The sequence below is a fragment of the Ochotona curzoniae genome, unplaced genomic scaffold (assembly GCF_017591425.1).
Source record: "Ochotona curzoniae isolate NIBS_2020 unplaced genomic scaffold, NIBS_Ocur_1.0 scaffold_4506, whole genome shotgun sequence".
NCBI lineage: Eukaryota > Metazoa > Chordata > Mammalia > Lagomorpha > Ochotonidae > Ochotona > Ochotona curzoniae.
This window is the reverse complement of record NW_024467119.1, coordinates 22,065,249-22,089,022: the sequence shown is the minus strand read 5'-3', so window position 1 is coordinate 22,089,022 and position 23,774 is coordinate 22,065,249. Positions and strand designations below refer to the sequence as shown.

General features: G+C 43.1%; 1 protein-coding gene across 1 annotated transcript in view; it reads right to left on the bottom strand.

Moving 5' to 3' along the window:
• FRAS1 (Fraser extracellular matrix complex subunit 1) overlaps positions 1-23,774 on the bottom strand; it is a 263,048-nt gene that overhangs the window by 41,832 nt on the left and 197,442 nt on the right. The window contains exons 47-57 of the mRNA XM_040967150.1: positions 18,252-18,376; positions 17,846-17,986; positions 15,062-15,289; positions 13,824-13,937; positions 11,293-11,443; positions 9,780-9,936; positions 7,542-7,710; positions 4,763-5,009; positions 3,171-3,515; positions 1,089-1,249; positions 521-668 (exon numbers count right to left, since the gene is read on the bottom strand). Of these exons, the coding sequence (XP_040823084.1) occupies positions 521-668; positions 1,089-1,249; positions 3,171-3,515; positions 4,763-5,009; positions 7,542-7,710; positions 9,780-9,936; positions 11,293-11,443; positions 13,824-13,937; positions 15,062-15,289; positions 17,846-17,986; positions 18,252-18,376 (1,986 nt within the window). The remainder of the gene's footprint in view (positions 1-520; positions 669-1,088; positions 1,250-3,170; positions 3,516-4,762; positions 5,010-7,541; positions 7,711-9,779; positions 9,937-11,292; positions 11,444-13,823; positions 13,938-15,061; positions 15,290-17,845; positions 17,987-18,251; positions 18,377-23,774) is intronic.

Sequence of the window (23,774 nt, the reverse complement as noted above, 5' to 3'; positions counted from 1 at the left end):
CCATCTCTCAAAATCCCCTCACTCCTCTTAACATCCCAGACCTTTAAGCTGTAAAGACCTCTTTTTGTATACATTGCTCTCCACTTGAGGTGGACTTTCCTGCATCGTCCATGAGTTAAACCTGAAGACTTGGATGAACTACTGTTCTTTTTGTGATATCTTCAGATTCCCCACTGTTTATAGGTTATGTTCAGTTCTCTCTGCTCGCAGAGGTCTGGATTTATAACCCCTCAAGGTCATTTAGCATAACACATTCTGACTTTCCTGTCTAACAGTGTGATTGCACACTTAGACACTGAGCTTCACGAGGGCAGAACCTAAGACTTAAACATCTCAGGCACAGCACCAGCAACTGGAAGGGTTGTCTCCCGTGTCCTGCCACAACAGCATATCTGTGTGCACACACGTACCTAAACACATATCTTGATTGAACACGTGAGTTCTGATGCTGCTTGCACAGAAGTTAAGGGAAAAACAGAAATACATCGTGACCCACCCACAGGCATCCCTGGTGTCTTACCATCTTGGAATGTGTCATTTATCGCAATAACAGCCTGGAAGGGTTTGGTCAGTTCGGCGCCTTGTGCTGAGCTGAGGAAAACCACAAATGTCTCCAGTCCCTCGATGACAGGATACTGAGTGTCATCTAAGATAGTCAAGGTGCAATACTAGAAGAGAAACCAAAGCTGACTTTACCGAAGACTCCAACACACATTTGCCCTTGGAAGACTGGGACAAACAGCAACTTGCCCTCTTCTAGCAAGTTTAAAATCTGTGAAAAGATCATCTCTTTACTATATGTCTCTAAGAGTTTGTTTCTAGATATTTACATCAAACTAGTGCAGTTTCTATCCTAAGTCTCTCACGCTGGATATATGATACTCAAAAAGCCCCTGTTTGTCGGGGGTAGTTGGTAGAAGATGTTCCCCTAATTTTATTCCCTTGTCTGAATGTTTGTGGTTTTAAAGAAAGTGGTGAAGGGGAGATAAGAGTCTTCAAGGAAGCTTGGCAAACAGACTGAAGACGATAGGCAATTTCAGACCCAGCAGGCCTGGTGACTGTGGTGCATTGATGGCTTAGGTACCCACCTGCTCAGTGGCACCAGGCCCAAACTCCACCTTCCTGGAGCTGGGAACATAGTCAACACCTGGAGTGGCAGAAGCTGGGTCCGAGGGCCGAGTGGCACACCAGACAGACGTCAAAGTGGAAAGGTCAGTTCCATGCCGGATAACTGGAATCTTCACTGTGCCTGGATGATGATTAATACAGCCTTTAATGGTCAACCTTGCACCAGGTTTGCAGAGCAACATTCTTCATGCAGAAATGTCAGCTCTGTCCCCTTCAGCTTGTCCAATCCAAGCTCTAGCAGTGATGGTCTGAGTGGGGCTGGGAGGTGTCCCAATCTTCTTGCTACTGACACTAAGATCAAGAGGAGTCTTAGGGGAACTAACAGGGGGACTGTTGAAGTCACAGATCTGAGTGGAGTCTTGTGGCCCCACAGGGATACTGCTCACTGGAGTAGAACAATGATGGTCAGGAATAAGGGGTCATTGAAAATTATATTAAGCCTCTTTAGAGAGAAGAAACTCAGATTATGGTCATGGCTAAAAATCAGCTGGGAAAAGCTATGGGTCTGGGACTGAATGTTCCTTTTTTTAAACGTTCTTAATTGAGTTGATTTTTTCCCCTATTCTATCCTAGTGGCACCCATAATCGTTAGAAGTATACGTGCGTATTGAAAATCTTTAAGTTAAAAAACAATTTTATTTATTAAAAAGGCAGGGAAAGAGACAGAGGTAGAGAGAGGGGGAGGGAAGAAGATGAGAGGGAGATGGAAGAAAGAGAAAGGGAGAGAGGGAGAGGAGAGGGAAGGAAGGAAGGAAGGGATAAGACAGGAGAGGCGGACAGGGAGATGGAGGAAGAGAGGCAGAAAGCGGGGGAAGAAAAAGAGAGGGAGAGAGCAAGCATGACAGAAAAAGGGAGAGAAAAGGGGGGAGAGATCTCCTATTTGCTAGTTTATTCCCCAAATGCACAAAAGAGCTAAGGGTTGGCCAGGCCAAAGGAGAAGCCAGCAGTCCAATGCAGGTCTCTCACGAGGGTGACAAGGACCCAACTACTTGATCCATCACCTGCCACCTCCAAGGGTGCCTGTTAAGGGAAAGCTGGAATGAGATGCACAGGTACAACTCAAACCCAGTTGCTCCATTATGGGATGTGGGTGCTTAAGAGTTGTACCAAACTCCCCCCTTTCATTGCTTATTTTAGAAACAGTGTGGCATCATGCATCGTCATGTCCTAAGGATCTTTAGTGATTTTCATATCAAGGTCAGGGAAAGGCTGATATGATAAGCCTCATCACCATGTTTTTCAAAGCCAATGAGCTGTGAAGTGACCTGGAGTTAGGCCTGAGCCTCTGGTGGATGAGGGGGTACAGTTCAAAAGGGCTCTAGTTCAGCTCTGCCATTCTAGTGGCTACTCAGACTTTCAATTCTTTGATCTCTCTAGGCCTCCATTTGCTCTTCTCTGGGATGTCTTCTCTTCATGGAAGAACCAGTGAGAATACATGGGACACACAGGGAATGATGTCTGCATCTGGTACCCATTCAAAAACATTAGCTCCCAATAGCCATGAGAATCCCTCTAAAAAAGTAAAAGGCCTTTGGGTTCAGACTAGCCAGTGCTCGGCACCACTGTGCCATGGGGTATATCTGCCTATGCAGGCACAAGCGGAAAGGAGCCTAGGTCTCATCCACCATGCAGAAGATACCTGCCTGCTCCTGGATAATACATGATGAGATTGCAGGTGCGTCAAGAGCCTGAGGCTCTGGATCATATGGTTCAGCAGCTAACAGGACACTTAGATGCATCTGTATCCTCAGCAGCTCACACCCCTTCAGTCTTCACAAAGCCAAATGCTTAGAAGCCTGAACCCCCACTGGACACAAAAGTCAGCACATAACACTCCAGCTCCCTAACACTGTTAATAACTGGAATAAGACAGTGGAAGGAGCTCCTTTTCCACACGACCTTCCATTCTTGGTCTTGATTGCCTAACATGGCATAATATTTCAGAGCAGCAATGGTGTCACTCAGAAATGGCATTCTCAAAGTCTAAATTGTTTGTGAAAGAGATCTGGAGAGGATGATGGAAGCAAGGTGCTCTGTATTACCTGCATCCTCGCTGACAGTGAAAGCTGTGTTGCCCAGGGAGACGGTGGAGGCATCATTAGGGCCACTGATGACCACCTTGGCAGTTGCCACCCTTCCAATGCGGGCGTTGTCGGATGCATCAGCCAGGGCAATCTCAAATTCTTCTTCCTCTTCATACTCGCTGTCATCAATGAGCATGACGTCACAGGTGGACATGGTGACACCGGGACCAAAGATCACACGACTTTCAGCAGACCTCCCTCTAGACTTAAAATCAGAGCCTGATTCTAAAGCATAGAGACTGCTTCCCAGAGCTGATTTGGGTATCGTGTAGCAAACTGCAGATACGATGCTGCTCGAGTCTCCTGAAATACAGATGGCAAGAAAACCAAAGCATTTGAACAAGTGCTTTTTCACATCCTGAAGCCTCCCATAACTTGATGAGCTCAGTTCCCGCTGACTTGTTCTATTACTGCTTATGTTCAAAAACTGATGAGAAACCTTTCTGACTTGCAGTGTCTTTTAAGCTGGTGGTATAATACACTGCTTGAGGATTTAATATACACAAGCCACTTCACTATGTCCCCAAATAACTTTAAATGGATTTCCTATCCTGTGGTTTTTGTGCTCTGTTAAGTCACAAGACTCATTGCCTACCGTTGAAGACCACAGTGGGTGGAAAGCTAAGAGACACATTTGGTACTTTGAGTACCAAAGTAATTGTGTCCTGAAGGTAGTGTTTTGAGTACAGTTCGTTGCCTTTGTCAGTAAACTTCTGCACTTTAATTCCCTGAGAGAAACAAGCTTGCTTAGAAACAGACAAAAGAAAATAAAACCTGCCTCTCTGTACAAATGACTTAAGAATACCGTCATTTCCCTTGGTTGACAGCCTGCTAAGGGCCTGCCTGGGGGCCCACGGCAACCAGTGGGGCTTGCTTATTTTCTGGGAGGCATCGCCAAAGGTTTGCACGATGCACAGTATTTGTTCCAGGAATAGTCAGTGAACACAGACAATAAGAATGCTGACATTATCATTTACTATTGTGTGGCTTTGAATGGAGATTTCATTTCTATATGCTTAAAGTCTCCATATTACAAGTCATAAATCCACAGATCTTTGCTTCAGTTTTCAACCCATCTAGAATTGCCCTTTGTTTCTTATACACAGCTGATTTCTTGACTGAGCTCTATGTATACTGATGTAGGGAAATCTTTTAGCACATTCTCTATCTCCTAAGAACTAAAGTGGAAAGCCAGTTCTTACAAACTGTAACTTCCCTCCTTGGCCAAGGTTACTAAATATTTTATGGATTATATGATTGATCAAGTATACTTGAGTTCATGAATAATTTTCAGGGCTAAATATAACCAGTCTTCTAGCTTAATTCAAGATTAAATGGGAGCTCTAAAAACTTGAACTAAGAGAGGCGATCTGATAGGACTCACTGTAGGTAGAATCATCATTAGGCTGTTCTGGGGACTGAATAAATTAATGCATAGGAAGTACTTACATACATGGTTGGATATGAGATATGAATAACTGGTACATAAAAGGGAACCAATAAACATTAGCTCACATTAGACCTCCTTGTCACTTTTGGTACCAACAGACCTTTTCTCTCAATAGGTGCAAACAGAAAACCAGCACTCTCGTTGACTCGGTAGGTCTTCTTGTCAAACTCTAAGGTGGGTTCATCTTCGGTGTCATTGATAATGACCTTTGCCTGAGTGAACTTCCCTAAGAGGGCATATGCTGGCATGCTGAGCTCCACAAAGAAACTTTCAACATTCTCAAACACGTCATCATCATTGATGACGATGGTGCAGGACTTGGTATCCTCTCGCTCGTCAAACTGCACCTGTCACAAATAAGAAACGAGAGACTGAGCTGTGCCTCATGTTCATTGGCCAGCTCTATCATGAGAGAAAAGCACCCAAGTTCAGTCAGCAGGTCACTGACCCAAATGGTGCATTCTTCTAAACCCCACCTGCTGCTCTGCTCCACAAAGCATGTACTCACCTCTTCTTACTCTACCTGTGCATGGAAGTGGATTCACCATATAGGAATGTAGAAGACAAAGACACCTCCTACCACTTAGGAACTGTTGGAAAACCTGGCAATGATTCCTCTTCCACTTTGTTGTTTCAGGACAGCAATAATCATTGCCTGACTGCTCAATGACCTGTTTTTCTTTGGCAAATTCAATAAGAAAGATCTCTGACCTCAGAGTGTAATGTTCTGATCTCAAGTGCTGCTTCTCTTGCTTCCGAGGTAGATAATATTATAAAACTGCACAGACATCAGATTCTTCATCAATTAAATAACAACAATATGCTCACCTCACATGCTTATTGGGAAGACCAACAGAAAATGTACAAAGCGCTCAGTGCATTTTTAAAGCATTCAACAAATGTGAAATATTGTTAATATCATGTTGCATATACAATTAAAATTGCAAGAGAATCTCATTATACTTAATGAAGTTTGTATTCACAGAAAGCTATATTATACATTATCTAGATTAATTTTAACCTTATATTTGGCTAAATCCTTTGCCATTTAAATGGACTAGAATAATGTGAATAAATTTAGTCTGGCAAAAATGGAGAAATTATTTATATGCTCACAACTGAATAAAAGTTTTTTGATTCAGGTTTTATTCTGTTTAAAACAAACATAAAAATCGAGCCCAGCATGGTAGCCTAGCAGTTAAAGTCCTTGCCTTGCATGTGTTGGGATCCCATATGGGTACCAGCTCATGTCCTGGCAGCCCTGCTTCCCATCCAGCTCTCTGCTTGTGGCCTGGGAAAACAGTTGAGGTTGGCCTAAGACCTTGGGACCCTGCACCCATGTGGGAGACCTGGAAGAGGCTCCTGGCTTCAGATTGGCTCAGCTTTGGCCATTGCAGCCACTTGGTGAGTGAATAAGCAGATGAAAGACCTTTCCCTCTGTTTCCCCTCCTCTATGTATATCTGTCTTACCAATAAAAATAAATCTTTTAAAAAAAAAGATAAAAATCTTCCAACAAAATCAGTACTTTTATTTGCTCAAAAATCTAAGGAATGGGAAGTGAAGGGATTATATTTTGTAGAAAGAGACACTTAAAACCTGTGAGAAAATCAACAAAAATCTGTAAAGACCACACACCTCTGAAAAAACATAATTTTAATAAAGTAAAGAATCAGTACAAATCTAACCAAGTAATCCAAGTAACTTCTCAAACTACCTCTGACAAAATGACCAGTATTTAGTTAAGATTTAGAATGCACTCTTGGTCATTTGTCTTTCTTGAAAACCACACAATAGACTGTTTTATTTTACTGAGGCCCTTTGGCTTATATGTTCTTTCTAATAACGTCCAACTGAATATTAGAGGCCTGGGGTTTCTCCAGCTGACATTCTTCAACTAAGGGATGGAAACTGCTTCCCTTGACAGAGATTAGCACTGCCATGAGGATAATGAAATTGCTTTGAAAAACATTGCCTAAATACCAAGTAAGTGCTAGTCACTCTACCCGGCATAAGAGATGACAGAGCCTTTTCCCTATGTGCCTTCACTATTGAAGACCTTTCTCTTTTTGCTTTTTACTCTTTTTCCTCTCTTTTTGCCAACGTGGCAATAATTACCAATAGTATGTAAAAGGGGACTTGAAAATGCCTGTGAAAGAAATGGAATTTAAAGATAATATGACCTTTTCATGAACTTTCTGAAATACCGCTATAGATGATTTGCAAATTCCTCTCTACCATAGATCCCTTATTGCCCCACTTTAGATGGTCAACTTGTTTCACAGACAATGAGCAACGCTCAGCATGTCCAACGCAAAGTCACAAAGTCACCTAAACTTGCCAAATGCACCCCTGTGTGCTTTCTCCTACAAGAGGAGTTTGCATTTGCCTCTCCTTTTTGCCCCAGTGTCTAATACTCTGTTCATCCCTATCAATGCTTACCCACTGGCTGAACCCATCCACTGCCTTCAAACCTCACTTATTAATTGAAATCCAAATTCCTATTATGTCTCAAACTGGCCTGTCCCAAGAGCATTCCAACTGGTCTTCCTTTATCCTTTCTTCCCTCCCTTTAGGGGAAGGAACGTAAAGAAAGAGGAAGGTTTAACATCATTGGTTCAGTGTAAAACTTGATACTCTGGAAATTACTCTTTTGTTATGAAGCAAAATGCAAAGATTGAGAAGCGAGGTGACAACTTAAGCTTTGGAAGTTAAAACATCAATGGCAATAAGAAAGACTGTAAGAACAAAGCATTATGGGTAGAGGATATAGGAAAATTACTTAAAGGAAGGATACAAGAGCAAAGAGAGTACAAGCAGGTCACAGACCTTGCCAGAGCTTTCCCGGTTGTCCAAGCAACAGAGGCCCATCCACCCCTACCTGGCCAGCATACTCCACATAATCCTGCTGTCCAGGCTGGGAGCCAAGCCTGGAGCTGGATCTTGCAGTGCCTTGCTCAGTACGACACAGGACGATGGCATACTGGTTCAAGTTCCCAGTCCTCTGCACAGTGACACTCACGGAGCCCACCTTCTCACTGACATTGTAGCTGTAAGTAAACAAAAGGGCCATCTTTGAAATCTTTTATCCTGTCACATGTTCAGGGCCTGTCTCTTCTGCTTGGTGACTTATGTCAGGCACTGCAGAGGAGAGGAGATTTGCCTCTTTTATGATGCCAGGTTGCAATCTGAAGCAATGTGTTCACCTGGAATAATCACAGCACCAAATGAACCAGGAAGCTGTCAATGCAGAATATCACTTGCCCAGTGGTGAAAGAAAATGGACAGTCATTTAGAAGATGGATAGCACATGGCAGCCATGAACTTTAGAGCACAGAACACAGAGAAATTACAAACAATTGCTCTCTAGTGTGGTCATCAGACTAGTTTAGTGAGTTCTTACGGGAGAAGCCTGCACAAAGGCAATTAATGGCTTAGTGCAGGCAGCAATGGGCTGGGACAGATCTTGAGAAGTGTGCAAGACAGGGTAGTGCCAGACGTGAGAAAATTAGAGATGACCTCAGTAGCAAAGGCAGTTTGACAAATGTAGCTTTAAGACAATGGGGGGAAAAGACAGGATACATTTAACTTACTGCCAGAAATTCATATTGCTTTTGTAAAGTTGGAGGCCAACAATACAGTCATAATAATTATGTAGGTTTAGAAAAGCAACAGCAAAAGAACATGCGTTGGGTTTGTTTTCCAATACTGAGGCTAGCCATTGGACCCTGTTTGTATCTTGCAGCTGTGAAGGCAGTAGGCAAGTACCTCATTTTAACTCTTTTACTATTTAGTCCATTAGATGTTAGACAATTACTGAAAAGCAGCTCTCAGCTTTGTTGTATTTATTTAATTTTGGAGGTGATTCTGCCAAAAGAACAGCAAACATTTCATATACAAAAATTGGTTCTAATTTCCCTCTAATCCTTCAAATGTTTGAGTGGAATGGTGTATATATATATATATATATATACACATATATCATAGCACATGAAGTCAGGTTCCTTTCTACCAAATTCTAACTGTCATCTGGATTGTCATGAAGTTCATTTCTTTGAAATGATGAGTCTCAAAAATGTAGAGTTGGGCCCGGCGCGGTGGCGCAAGTGGTTAAAGGTCCTCGCCCTGCACGCCCGGGATCCCATATGGGCACCGGTTCTAATCCCGGCAGCCCCGCTTCCCTTCCAGCTCCCTGCCTGTGGCCTGGGAAAGCAGTCGAGGACGGCCCAAAGCTTTGGGACCCTGCACCCGTGTGGGAGACCCGGAGGAGGCTCCTGGCTTCAGATCGGCATAGCATCGGCCGTTGCGCTCACTTGGGGAGTGAATCATCGGACGGAAGATCTTCCTCTCTGTCTCTCCTCTCTGTATATCCGCCTTTCCAATGAAAAAATAATAAAAATAAATCTTTAAAAAAAAATGTAGAGTTGAAGAATTTTTCGCTCCAGGGCAATTATAACCCTAGTTATAATGTAACTTACAATGACAGCATCATGCTTGCTTCCAGTCTTTATCTCTGTTTGCCTAACTTCCCAATAGATCAGGCAAACATTTAAAGAACTGTCAATATTAGCAACAAATTTTCCCCTAAAGACATATGACCATAGAAAAAAAAAAGGAGGTGAGGAAAATGCCAACTTGAGAACAAGGAGGTGCAGACAGAAGGTGATAAAGCCATGGGTGTAGGGCAGTGAACTTGTCTAGGAACTGATTGCCCATTTTATAGTTTTTCCACCAAAAATACTTAGTTGACTTTTAAAATTTGAACAAAGATGCAGACATACTGATATGTGAGGCAGTGAATACAATGGATAAGGTTACTGGGCTCAACTCCTAGGCTTATTGCTTGTTCATGGTGTGACTTGGGGCATTTCCTTAACTTCTTTGTGTCTGTATGGGTTTGCTGTCATGAGGAGTAGAATTCATCTAAAATTACAAGTATTAAATGAGATGAATTATGTTAGGTACTTAGTACTGTGCCTCATACATATAGTATTTAATCACTACCCCCACCCCCATCATCACCAGCAGAAGACAAGGCCTGACTCCCAAGCTGCTTTATCCCGATTCCATCTCCTGGTCAATTCACTTCTCGAGAACAGAAACACGTTAGCCTTTGTACCTGGTGTGTTGAAAGCTGATGAGAGACCACTGGATATGGAAGACATCACTGACCACATTGGGTTTACTGTCTTTCACTAGAAACTGGAAACTGTCCATCATCTCATAGATCTTCTCTTGGTGCAACATGTACCGAATCAGCCCCAGGTTTACATCCTCTGTGGGAGAAAAAATAGACTTACTGTGAATTAATCCAGAGAGGTCAAGGCAACCCCACAAGGACTCCATTTATTCTGGTAATGGGTTACAGACAGAACTTCTTTACCCAAGAACAAAAAGTAGAGTCTTAAAAAGAAGAATTTCTGCCAGATTTTGAAATGAAATCCTGCAGCTCCAAGTCACAAGAGCAGGATGCTGTAAAATGAGAACCCCAGGACCTTGACCAAAAAAAGCACTTCAGTAAACATCTGTGCAATGTGGAAATGCAATTCAGGAATTGACACAAGGAAAGCTTTGAACCCATCCCAAGTACAGCCTCATATCCAGCCCTTATTGATTCTACAGAAGGCTGCTTAGAAGGGATGTACTAATAGGAAAACTCTGGGTTGGATTAAACCAGCACATACACAATGCACAGATTTTAAAAAGTGGGGGAGGGGGCTCTTGGGGAAGGACCAGCACAGTGGCTCAATAGGCTAATCCTCCACAGGTAAGTGCCTGTATCCTATATGGATGCTGGCTGGTGTACTGGCTGCTCTGTTTGATTCTTTGCTTATGGCCTGGGAAAGCAGTGGAAGAAGGTCCAAGTTCTCGGGCCCCTGCAACCATGTGGGAGACCTGGAAGAAGCTCCTGGTTTTGTATTGGTTCAGCTCTGGCTGCTGAGGCCATTTGGAGAGTGAACCAGAGGATGGAAGAACTTTCTGTTTCTGTTTTCTGTGGATCTGCTTCTCAAATTAAAAATAAATCTTCTTTTAGAAAAAGTGCCTGGGAAGAACAGGCAACTAGACGTAGGGAGGATAAGGGAAACCCTGACCATGGACTATGAGATGCCATGTTAAGATGACCGCTCTCAGACAGGCCTGTTAACAGGAGTCTGTGAGAGTGTGGCAAGGTTATTAACCAACAAAAATATATTTCACTTGCTCTGTGATTCAAAACAGCAAAAGGTTTGTTGAGCAACATATGCATGCTGATTTTAATTTCTTGGCTAAAGAGTTAAAATCTATAATCCATAGGGAACAAAAAATAAGTGATGCAGGCGTATGTTTGCTCTGTTGGCTTTTAAAAAGAAACCAAGTAGTATCATAAGTCTTTTTTAGAAAACTTGGCCTAAATATAAAGTTTGGAAGCATAGTAAAGTGAGTTTTTCCTGCCACAGTTTAGAGCAAATGAGGGGGAAAAAAGGAGAGGTGAAATTCACAAGTTAGATGGTTAGACATTATAAGATCCATCTCTTTGCTGATGCGCTACTTAAGGGTATGCAGCCACAACTTGCTGTCAGAAAGATTGGGATGATTGAAGAATGGCATTGGAATAGGGTTTTCTATTTTTCTGAGTCCTCCAAGTCCCTTACCCTGGGTGAAAGTTACTGCAGCTCTGCCAGGTTGTAGCTTGTTCTCCAGGTAGCCATGCATGGGGCCCGTTGTGAGCTCATACACAAGCTGAGAATCCTCTGTATCTGGATCCATGGTCAGCAGTTCTTTCTTGGTGATCAAGTTGGTTGCCTGGAATAGAAACCCATGACACTGAATCTCCGGAGTGGCAATACAGTAGGATCAAGACCATCTGACTCAGATTTAATTCAGTTCAACCATGATTTACTGAGTGCAATTGCTTGCATAGGGTGTTCTGTCAGCACTGGAGAGGCTGTGAGGACAGAAGCTAGCCTGGGCTCTGTCCTTGAGGGATTCACATTTTATTCAGGAAAAAAAGCTCATGAGCAAGGTCAATGTGGCAGGAGCCATAATGAAGATATAAAAAGAGGGCTATCAATTTTTTTTTGGCAGAGAGGAATGGAGGGAGGGAGGAAAAGGGAACAAGAGAAAGAGCATGCGTGAGAGAGCGAGCGACTGCAACAGAGGGAGGAGATGAAGAGAAAAGATTGATTATTTCCCCTTGGTATTGAGAAAAGAGGGATTTGAGACAATCAAATTTGAGTTTGGCCTTGAAAGAAGATAGCAATTCTGGCAAAAATCATGCCATACAGAAATAATGACCACTTTATACCTTTGAAAGTCAATTGCAATACTTGAAATTTGATCACTGCAATGCTTGAAGTTGAATAGAATAAGAATTGCCTGGCATGCCCAAATATACTGGCTAGACTCTTTTTTCACTCATTCATTAATTCAGCAAGTATTTGGGAAGAGAAAACTTTGGGAGAAATCATCAGAATTAAATGTAGTGGGTATCATAAGATAAGGACAAAACATTAACCTTTGAACTTGGCACAACAGAAGTCACTGATACCTTATATAACACTTAAGTAGAGGAGCAGTGGAAGAAGCCCAATTGGCGAGTGTCGATAAAAGAATAGGATCATTCTGAATAGATAGGGGAGAAAAATCAAACAACTGAGAGGCATTTGCCTCAGTTTTGTTTCATGTATTTTAATAATTCCAACCAGTTTTGTGGAACCCTAAAGCTTGAGAGTTATACATGCAACCAGCTGATCAGTTCCACGTAGATGACAGGTGTCTGAGAGGGAATATTATCTACCAAAGTGAGACCAAACTGAGACATCAGCTCTCAACTGAACTCAAGAACTGTATCATCAGGCAGGAATGTGGATTTAGCAACTGGCATCCACCTGCACCTGCACCCGCACCCTAAAGTGATCACATTGGAAATGAGGAGAAGGAAAAGGAAATTTCTAAAGTACAAGCTCTCTCAAAACACTCGAATAGAGAAATAGACACTTCTACTCTGTCTAGGGAAGACACCAGATGCTTCCCGTAGTCCATCCACTGTCTGGTTCACAAAGCTACAGCTGACTCCAACTAAGTACAGGGGGTCCAGTTAGAGACAAATCTCCAGATTTCCACACAACATCTGGGCCAGCATGGCTGACTGCTTGCTAAGAGAATATGAGCACGGGGCCCAGAGTGGTAGCCTAGTGCTTAACGTCCTTGCTTTGCACACACCAGGATCCCATATGAATGCCAGTTTGTATCCCAGCTGTTCCACTTCTCTTCAAGCTCCCTGCTTGTGGCCTGTTAGAGCAGTAGAGGATGGCCCAAAACCCTGGGACCCTGCACCTACATGCGAGACCCAGAAGAAACTCCTGGTTTCAGATCTGCTCATCTCTGGCCATTGTGGTCACTTGGGAAGTGAATCAGCAGATGGAAAATATTTATCTCTGTATCTCTTGTTTGAATATCTGCCTTTCCAATAAAAAATAAATCTTAAAAAAGAGAGAGAATATGAGCACAAAAATATATTCAATGTCTAGATTATTGATTAACACGGGGTTCCTTCTCTTCTGCTTGTCTGCTTTCCCCTCCGAGGTAAAATCTAATGATAGATTTCTGAAGCCATCCAGCCATGTGGTCAATAGCAGCAATTGAAGGAAGATACTTACATATCTAAGTGGTTAGGAAGGACCTTGGACTGCCCTCTTTCTTCTACCCTATATATGAGCGGAAGAAAAACTTTCTAACGTGTGAGAGAGAGAGAGAGAGAGAGAGAGAGAGAGAGAGTGTGTGTGTGTGTGTGTACAAGGTACTTCAAAAATTTTATGGAAAATGGAATTAAGATATGTTTGTTTTGGTACAAAATAAATATTTTTTTCATGATACCTATTTCTCACGAGTGTTTTAAAGATCTCTCTGAATTATTTTCAAAATTGTTTTGTACCAAAAGAAACTTATCTTTTACTTTCATTTTCATGAATTTTTTAAAGTATCACCGTACATAATCCTAAGTGATCTAGACAATCTTAACTAGTAAACAATCCTAACCAAAGTCATTGGTCTCACCTGTATTAGGAGAATCAGTTCACTCAGGGAGGGTTGAGCCAGAGTCTCGTCATTTGAAGTGACTGTCATGCGTAAGAACATAGCCTACGTTGGGTAGGCTCACTATGGCAAATGGGTCCAGCCTTACCTTGCCATCCATGTACTCCAGCCACTGGAGTCCCAAGTTGGTGACGATTCTGGGGGTGCCATCATCCACTGGGTTGATGTCGATCCGGAACTGCTGAGGTGCTGCTGTCCTGACCTGTGGCGAGGCCAGAAAAGAAAACTCATCATTTCCAGAGCCCTTGAGGAAGTCTGGCCTGGGACCTGTGGACCTGAAGCGCCGAAATCAGCTGACCCTGCAGGGTGAGGAATGGGCCATGGAGATAATTTCCATCCCTTAGGAGCCCTGGGCAGAGGCCTCATGGAGAATGCTGGTTGAGCAATGTGGAAGAAAAGTGAGAGACTTCCATTTGCTACAGAAGTGGGTCTGTCCACATCCATGCCTTTGTTGGTCAAGGTCCATGTAAGCCACAATGACAATCCATGGAAGATTTTCCTGCCAGGAATGCTTGCTAAAACTTTCATGAGAGTCTGTTATAAATCATCTTGAAAATATTAATCTCAACGTCTCCAGGTGTGGGAGGTGTGCCAACTGATCTTTTTCCTGGTTTTGTTCTTTCTTGTGCTTGTGCTGGGGGAGGGGAAAGCTCTGTGATAATAAGGGACAGAAGAAATCAAGATTTAAAATACCTATGGGGACAGCCACAACAGACTGGGGGCACGAGGGCCTCTGTCACCTTTTAACGGAGTTGCAGCAACTCTCGGGGTTGGTTACGGGACCTCAGGCTGTGGAATGAAGGGATTCGTAACAATGGTCGGGAAGCTGAGAGAATCTTAAAGATTCTTCTGGGTACAAACATGTTGGAAAGGGACAGCTCCTGGGGGAAGCAAGGCATCACACTGCTTTCACAGCTGGACCCGTGGTGACGTCGATGACGCTGACAGTGACAGTTTATTGTGGTGTTCTCTCGTGTGCCGGGTCCGTGAAATGCTCTATGAGACACTTTGCTTCGGAGTGAATGCCTTTTGGATGCAAAAGCCACTTTATTCATCCCTGATGCTGCTCTAAGGCTAACAAACTCTGGCTACACTAAGGGGATTTTGTTCAAAAACAGACAATTTAGAGCCACAGGATATTAGAATACCAGATGAAAGAAAAACTCAAAGTATAAAAAGAGAAATACTGGTAGCGAGAACTATTGTCTTTTATTGGGCATTCACTAATTAAATGTGGATGGCCTTCTTCAATCCTTAGTCGATTTGAAGCTGGCGATTATGATTGTGCCCATTTTAGAGATTACAAACCATTGCTAGGCCTCTCACCTCCCTTCCTCCTTCCTTAATGATGAAGAAGGGGTTGGTGCCGTCAGAGACAGTGAAGGAGAAGCGGTCCTGGATGGAGTTGCTGCCGTCATGGCTGTAGCTAACCCGCTTCTGGTAGATGTCTTCCATGGTGAAGGTGGAGGCGAGGTGGGGATGCTGTCCGCTCAATATTCGCTCCAGGGTGCCGTGGCGTGGGGGCTGCACAATGGTGAATGTCACGGCTACTGCCTGTCCAAGAGGCAAAAAGCAAGAAGAGATAGGAAATCCATAACAGAAGGTGCATGGGTGAGTGGCAACAGCTAAGCAAGGGTTACGGAACCTAAAGTTATCTAAAATAAGGACGGTATGCGCTGATGAATCAGACTTGTAAGAGAGACTTCAGAAAGTTTGTGGAAATTGGAAGTAGAATGCAAAATTTATTTTGGTGTAAAAAGTTTCAAAATCCATTAATAATGTGCATTTTTTCTTGAACTTTCTGAAAATGTCTAATATTCGTGTACCTTCAGTTATAACATTAAAATATCTAAGTTTGTTATCTTTAGGTGATACATATGGGAACGCCCAAGTGACAGAAAATTGACATTTCCAACTGTTCATTTCCTTTCCATCCATTTTTTTCTCTTTCCTTAAACACTCGTAGATAGAGCCTCGCATCCATCTGAACAGAGGCTGAGTGTTCTTTTTCCGTTGCTGCTGGAAGTGATCTTTACAAGGAAAAAGAAGCATGAAGCCTGGTCAAGACTTTCCACTCATTTTCCATCAACTTAGCATAAACTATTTAGTCCTGGTGTGGGCCAAAATGGTCCTCTGCTGCTGACCACTTCGTGGCCTCATTTTTCTCACCTGCTTGCTCACTGGGTCCAGCCTCCTGGCCACCGACCACTAAGCTGCAGTGGTCCTCAGGGCCAGGCATACTTGACCACAGTGCCTTTGCGTTCCTGGTTCTTCTGCTTGGAGAGCACTTCCTATGATCGCTTAGCGAGCTCTTCACGTGGTGTTTGCTCCAACACGGAGGAGGCCTCACGGACTACTCCAAATCAGCAAACTGCCAGGCACAGTCTCCTTTCACTTGCTTTATTTTTTGTCATTAAAAAAAAACCATCAGAACTTAAATGTTTTTCCTTCCTTTATCATGTTATTCTATTATATAAAGGTAGTAAACTCTGAAGGCCTGGAACTTTATCTGTTCTATTCACAGCTCTATATTTAGCATACAATTTAGTATGTAAGGAATATTTATAAAAGAATGAATAAAGGGCTGGCATTGTGGCATGCATGGGGCTTAAACTGCTGCCTACAGTGCTAGCACTCCGTACGGGTGCTAGTGCAAGTCCTAATTGCTCCACTTTTGATCCAACTTCCTGCAAGCATGCTTGTGAAAACAGCAAAAGATGGCTCAAGTACTTGGGCTCCTGCATGCAAGTGGGAGACGCAGAGGAAGCTGCTGGTTGCCACCTGTCCTACCATGCCGCGGTCGCCGCCTGGAAGTGAATTAGTAGATGGAATTTGATCTGTCTTTCTCTCACTGCGTGTTATTTTCCCACTCCCTCTGTAGTTCTGCCTTTCTAATAAGTAAAATGAATCTCTCTTTTAAAAAGAATTTATTTTCATTGGAAAGGCAGATTTACAGAGAGAAGGAGAGACAAAGAAAAGGATCTTCCATCTGTTGGTTCACTCCCCAATGGCTGCAATGGCCAGAGATGAGCCAATCCAAAACTAGGAGCCAGGAGTTTCTTCTGGGTCTCCCACATGGGTGCAGGATCCCAAGGTTTTGGGCTGTTCTCCACTGCTCTAGCAGGCCACAAGCAGGGATTTGGATGGGAAGTGGGGCAGTCAGGACATGAATCAGTACTCATATGGTATCCCAGCCCATGCTAGGTGAGGATTTCAGCTACTAGGCTACTGGGCCAGGTCCTAATCAATTTTTTTATTTTTAAGAATGAGTAAATGAGGGCCTGGCGGCATGGCCTAGCAGCTAAAGTTCTCACCTTTAACATGCCAGGATCCCATATGGGCGCCGGTTCTAATCCTGGCAGCTCCACTTCCCATCCAGCTCCCTGCTTGTGGCCTGGGAAAGCAGTCGAGGACGGCCCAAAGCTTTGGGACCCTGAACCGTGTGGGAGACCCAGAAGAGGTTCCTGGATCCTGGCTTCAGATTGGCATAGCATGGGCTTTTGTGCTCACTTGGGGAGTGAATCACCAGATGGAAGATCTTCCTCTCTGTCTCTCCTCCTCTCTGTATATATGACTTTCTAATAAATAAATAAATCTTAAAAAAATGAGTAAATGCGTGAGTGTTGGGCAGTGAAGAGGGCACAGAGAACTAATTAGTAAGTGTGGTGGGATGCTTTTATGGGTGTTAAATCACATCAAGAATGCCAAGTACTTCCATCTGGCAGCAGCATGAGGCTGAGTCCTGTTTCACTCTGTAAAGTCTTGTCTTTGAGGATGCTCAAACTGTAATACTAAGTTGTCATTAGTGAGGTCTGGATAAAAGAGGTGATGGAACAGAAGTATACAGAAACAGAAGGCCCCAGTTCAGTCAAACATGAGATAAAAACATTGGATAGGAATCCGGGAGCATCTAGGAATCTGGAAAGATTTTAAAAGCACTAAGCCACATTTTCTCCTCAACCTCCTCCCCCCCACCCCAACACTTCTTTGTTGGTGTTTGCAGTGTCGTCCACCCTAGGTATTGTTGATGGATGGAATACACAGGCACAAAGCAAGAGCTGCCATCACCCAGTCCCTCACCCAGCCAGGTAGCCCAGGGACCGTGCATACCTCGGTGTCTGCATCCACAGCCTGGAGCTCAAACTCTGTGATCATCTTCCTCATGCCCTCCTGCACCCGCATCCCCACATTCTGCACGACTGGCAGTGAGTCATCCACAGGGTTCAGTGTGATGTGGAATGTCTGCGTCACCTAGGATGGCAGAAACATGCAGTCAGCACACCTGTGTGCAACACCCACCAGCTAGAAGGTAGGTGTTCTCTCCTACTCTCACGGTTCTTGGCATGATTAACGAGCCAGACCCCCGAAATGGAGCACTCTGGGTTAGAGCCCAGGTAGCTGTCAGAGACTGAACAAGAGAAATGAAGCTCTCAGACCCTCAGCTGCTCTGCTCAGTCTTCAAAGGGGATGCAGAGGAATCCCACCCACCAACAATGGCTTTCTGTCGCACCCTTACCTCACTGATGCCATCACTCAGCGTAAAGGTGAAGGTGTCTGAATGATTCTCTGTCTCACTGGAGTGGATATACTGAACATTTCTTGAAGTCAGATCAGCCTGAGTGAAGGAACTAATCTGGATACCTAGAGGAAGGGGAAAAAAAAGCAGAGGAAGGGGTCCAATGTTAGGTATACCTCCAAGGCTGGAAATACCATACTCTTAGTAGACATAGGGACCGTTGTGTTTTTCCTATAGCGTTTATGTTTTCAAGGACCTTGTGTTAGAGTTGTTTGTGAATTTTCCTCCCGTGCCAGCATATGTTCTGTGGAAGCAAGTGTTAACTTAATTATCGGGACATCCACTATGTGCCAAGTCAACAGCAGGTGTCCATGCTACTCCCTTTCTCTGGAGGTTTGTGTGTGCAGGTGAAATCTGTGAAAGGCAGATGCACCACCTTATTCTGCAAAAACCTTTTGCTTTAAGTTGTAGATTTCTCCTTAGCCTCACAGTCCTTTCTGAAAATCTGCTCTTTGTTTTAATGTTGTGTGCTCGTTTAGATTCTGAGCACTGGAGTTATAAAAAAGCCTGGCTGCACTCAGCCTTGTTTCTGATTGGTGAGGCGTCCCTGACCTTCATAATCTCACTGGATATTTGTCAAGGTTCTATGACTCTGCTTCTCATATCCCACATTAGCCAGTCAAGCAGGAACAAAACTTCTTGCATGACTTCTGGGTTTGAGCAATCATTCTACACCACACTGAAGATGACCCAGAAAAACAGTATCCTTTAATAACATGCTATAGAAGAAAATGTTGATATTTTCTAGCACCATCTTAAACTGAACAAAGGACATAATTCTGAAGTGATATCTAAGTTATGGTGAAGTGTTCAGCAAACGAACTGCAGCTTTATGTTTTTAGGCACCTGACAACATATTGCAAAAACAAAAAAAAAGTCCCAGAATTCTCATCTCTATCTGCTGGGGTTCATACTTTGATGTCAGAAGAGATGGAAATAAAATTTTATCTTTTAGTCCCTTAGTACTGCTTTCTACGTTCCGATACTTAGTGTTGGGATGTAATTGACTTATTTAGTTTAGCTCTAAAAATTCATAGCTGTGTTCTGGGATTTATTATTTGTCATTATTAATCTTAGCTAAGCCAGCTAGGGTTTTCTTTTAGCAATAATTTTTTTTTAATAAAAGGTTGTGCTTTCTCTCTATATTAAAGTGTGATGTCAATGTCACTGCTTTCTCTTTAATGAGAAGACAATCAACCTTCATAGTTTACCTTGGCATCTTACTTTACCCTCTGAAATTTGGCATGTACATATGAGAGCCTCCTGGATACTGGGGCATTATTTTTTGGATGAGGCATTTTATATTCCTCTGCTTGCTTCATCAGTTCTCGACAGGCAAGAAATGTAGCCCCTTGCCTTGGAGTTTTGTTTTGCGATTCTGGACTGAAATCCATACCATTCTTTAAAAATTTAATAACTTCCGACTGGCTGCACTGAGAAATTTAAATCTCTTCCCCCGCTGTGAATTCATCCTCAGAGCTCCCCAGGAGAACACGTGCCTGGATTCACACAATCCCCTGGCCACCTAATTCTCTGTTCCCTTTGCATGAGTCTAGGACTGATTAGCAAGGGTGACAGATTTTGATCTTTCTTGGGGAGGAAGCTCCGGGATTAATCGCCTAAAACGTTTCCCATTGAGTTGAAACTGACCTGTAAGATGCACATATTTAGAGTGCACACTTTTACTAGATTTTGCATACCCATGAAACCATCTTCTCAGTTGAAATAGTGAAAATATCCATCATCTCAACTGAACTTTCAGGTCCTTTCATCCTTCCACGCATTGCCCCCTGCCAACAAAGTCCAAAGCAACCAATGGCACACTTTCTGTCACTATAGATTAGTGGGTATTTGGTTAATGGTCCCTGTTTTATGGCTTTTAAAAAAATATTTTATTTTTATTGAAAAGTCAGATTTACAGAGAGAAGGAGAGACAGAGAGACAGGTCTTTTGTCCTGTGGTTTACTCCCCAAATGGCCACAATGGCCAGAGAAGAGCAGATCTGAAGCCAGAAGCTAGGAGCCTCTTCCAGGTCTCCCGTGAAGATGCAGGGTCCCATGGCTTTGGGATGTCCTCAACTGCTTTCCCGGGCCACAAACACATAGTTTGATGGGAAGCTGAGCAGCTGGGATACAAACTGGTGCCCATATGAGATCCTGGTGGTTACAAGTCAAGGAGTTAGCCACTAGGCTATCATACTGGGCCCCTGACTTATGGCTTTTTTTTTCCTTTTGTATAATAATTCTGAAATGTATTAATATTGAAGCATTCTTTTTCAGGTTTTTAAAGTGTATCCATTTTTATTTATTTGGAAGGGCGGGAGAGGAGAGAAAGATTAAGTGATCTTCATCTACTAATTCATTCCCCAACTGCCCAGAATAGACAGGGCTGGACCAGGCTGCATCCAGAAACTCAACTGGGATCTGTCAGGTGGGTGGCAGGAACTCAAGTACTTTGAGCCATCACCTGCTGCCTGTTGCAAAGTGCACTATTACGAAGCTGGATTAGGAAAAAACGTAGTACTGGAAACTAACCTCTCTGATAAGGGATGAGGTTATCGAAGCAGCAGTTTGTCTCCCTGAAGCATTCCTGTTTATTGCTAGGAAGATTCTGTTGTGTGGTTCTCTCATTTGTTAAGCCATTCACCTGTTGATGAGCATCTGGGCTACTCAGCGGTTTGGGGCTTTGCAAATAAAGCTGCTATCATTACTTGAACACAGGTCTTTGTATGGACGTGTTGTTACTCTTCCTGGATGAATCATTGGGAGTAGAATGGCTTGGATATATGTTGTGTATGCTTAATTTTTCAGGGCACTGCCAAACTGTTTTTCCAAAACAGCAGAAGTATGTGAATTTCTCTGTTCTTGGGCTCAGGGAGACTTTTCCAGTTCAATGAAGTTCAGCTCAGCAGGACCTTTCCTGGTTCAATCTAGCAAACATTGAACACCTACATAGATGGGACATTGTTCCAGGCTTGATTATATTTGCTGATTTGGGGAGGTTACCCAATACTTTCTTTTTCAAAAAAATTGTTATGACAGAGTCATCAAATTATCTGTGCAATTAGAAATGATGTGACCGATTCAAGGTCACAGAGCTAATCAAGGTACAGGGCTGGGTTCCAAACATCAGGGAGTCTAATCCCAAAGCTTATGCCTTCTTAGAGCCTTTTTCCCTTCCAGTTTCATATTGAAAAGGAATATATGAAAAACCCAAAAAGTATGAAAAAATGACACAACCTACCCCTAGCCCTATCCCTGAACTATCAGCATAGTGATTTTGCCAAACTATCCCTTCTATAACACTTTGGCATCTGCTATTTCTTCTCTGAAATATTAATTTTGATGGGATTTAGTATTATTATAATTATACAGATAATGACATGTCAACAGTTAATAAGTTGCATTGGGAATACCAGTTTTGAGGGGACAAAGATTTTTCTTTTTTTTTTTTTAACTTGAAAGATCAAATCTATTTAGAGAAAACAAAACAAAACAAAAACAACCCTACAGTCTCAAGGATTATATTTTACATGTCAAGATATTGCCCAGGTAGTAAATATACAGTTTACATATAATTTCCAGAGACAATATTTCTACACAAATTTTAGATGTTTTCAGGAGTATAGAAATCAATCCCAATTTCCATTTTAACAAGAAGGCAGTGTGGAAGAGAGGGAAACAACAGCTTTTTTGTTTCCAAGTATTTGGAAAGAGTCGACAGGAAGAGGGCAACTGGCCTTCCATTATTTAAAATGAATGATTTAAAAGACCCTTTCAGGCAAGTACAGCATGAAATGAAGCCACATTACAGTATGCTTCTGAAGAAAAGACGGACTCCCAGTGAAACTGTTAAATATATCTTGATAATAGCATGCTGGACCTTCTACCATTGTCTGTACCTACAAATGTTTTTATACACTTAAATAGAAGAATGATGAACTTATGACTGTTGATGAAGGACTATACAGCTGTTACAATATAGGGGAAATCAGTGGGTTGGGGGAGAAGGGAGGTTGGGAAGGTGGGAGAGGAAATCCCTGAGCCTAAGCAATTATATCATGAAAAATAAAAGTTGAAAATTAAAAAAAAAAGACCCTTTCAACCTTGGTTAGTATCTCTCAAAAAACAACAAAAGCCTTATGTGCCGCTACTAGCCCATCCATGGCAACTATTTCAGGGCAATTCACTTGGTTTGTCTCTAGTCTACTGAGTGAGCATGTCATTATTCCCACTACCGGACTGCACACGGCCCTGCAGGGATGCTGGCTCTTTCTGCCTCTTCACTGAGTGCACCTGGAAGGCGTCTGGAACAGCACAGGTGTCCCTGTTCATCACTGTCTGTGAGGTTCTACAGGACATTTGCAACTGCTACACATCTTTACTTTAAAATTCCACACCCTTTTAATTGGGTTTTCAGAGACAATACTATGTGCCAGTGGAATAGTGTTTCTAATAACAGACTATCTGTCCTGGCTGTCACAACAGGCCATTGAGGTTTGAGATAACTCAAAGGTTCTGAATTCCCACACTGGTGTGTGCAGTTACCAGCCTGCTAGTAAATTATGTAACTTGCACTGTTCTGAGGTCCCACATGAATCCTGCCAGCCATTCTAGTTCCCAGAAGGGTGGTATGTTGGAGCATGGGCAGCCCAGGTCAGCAGAGAAGACCAGATGAATAAGGCATCTTGGCTGACATCATCTCCATAGGGATAAGGTGGTGCTGCAGCCACCTGCTCTCCATCCAGCTGAGGATTCTGTCGGCATGGCCTCATCTCATGCCCAGGCGTTAAGAGACTCAACCTTGCTGCTTCAGTCTCCTCCAAAGCCCCTTGCTGTGGCTGCACTGCGGCTTCCCTAAATTCATGTTAATGTCCCAGTGCCTCAGAAAGATCTGCTTGGCAAGCAGTCATGGCAGATGTCACTAGAGCACATGACAACTTTACGGCAGGTCCTAATCCAGATTGATAACACAGAGCGAAAGGGAAGTTTGGAAACAGACACAGATGCTGAGAGAAAGCACTGTGTGAAGAGGAAGAGAGCTGTCGACGAGCCCATGAGAAAAGTCTGGCTTGACTCTGCCCTCCTAGCTTTCAGAGGGAACCGACTGTGCCAAGAACATCACAAAGACAGAGATCTTCTATTTTCTGGCCCACTCTCCAAATGACCATAACAGCTGGAGCTCCATCCAGGTCTCTTATCAGGTCAGCAGGGGCCCAGACACCAGAGCCATCACCTGCTATCCCCCAGGATGCATTGGTAGAAAGCTGGAGTCAGGATCAGGGACTGGACCTGAATCTGGGGACCCTGATTTGGGACATCAGCATTCTAAACCTGTGCCAATGCCTGCCCCCAACAGGTGTTTTTTTTATGGCAACCTTAGCCAACTAATATGTTTGTTCTCAAGAAGAACCCCAAACAAGACCACGTGTTTAGGCTGTTTAGCTCTCTCAATGCTGAGAAA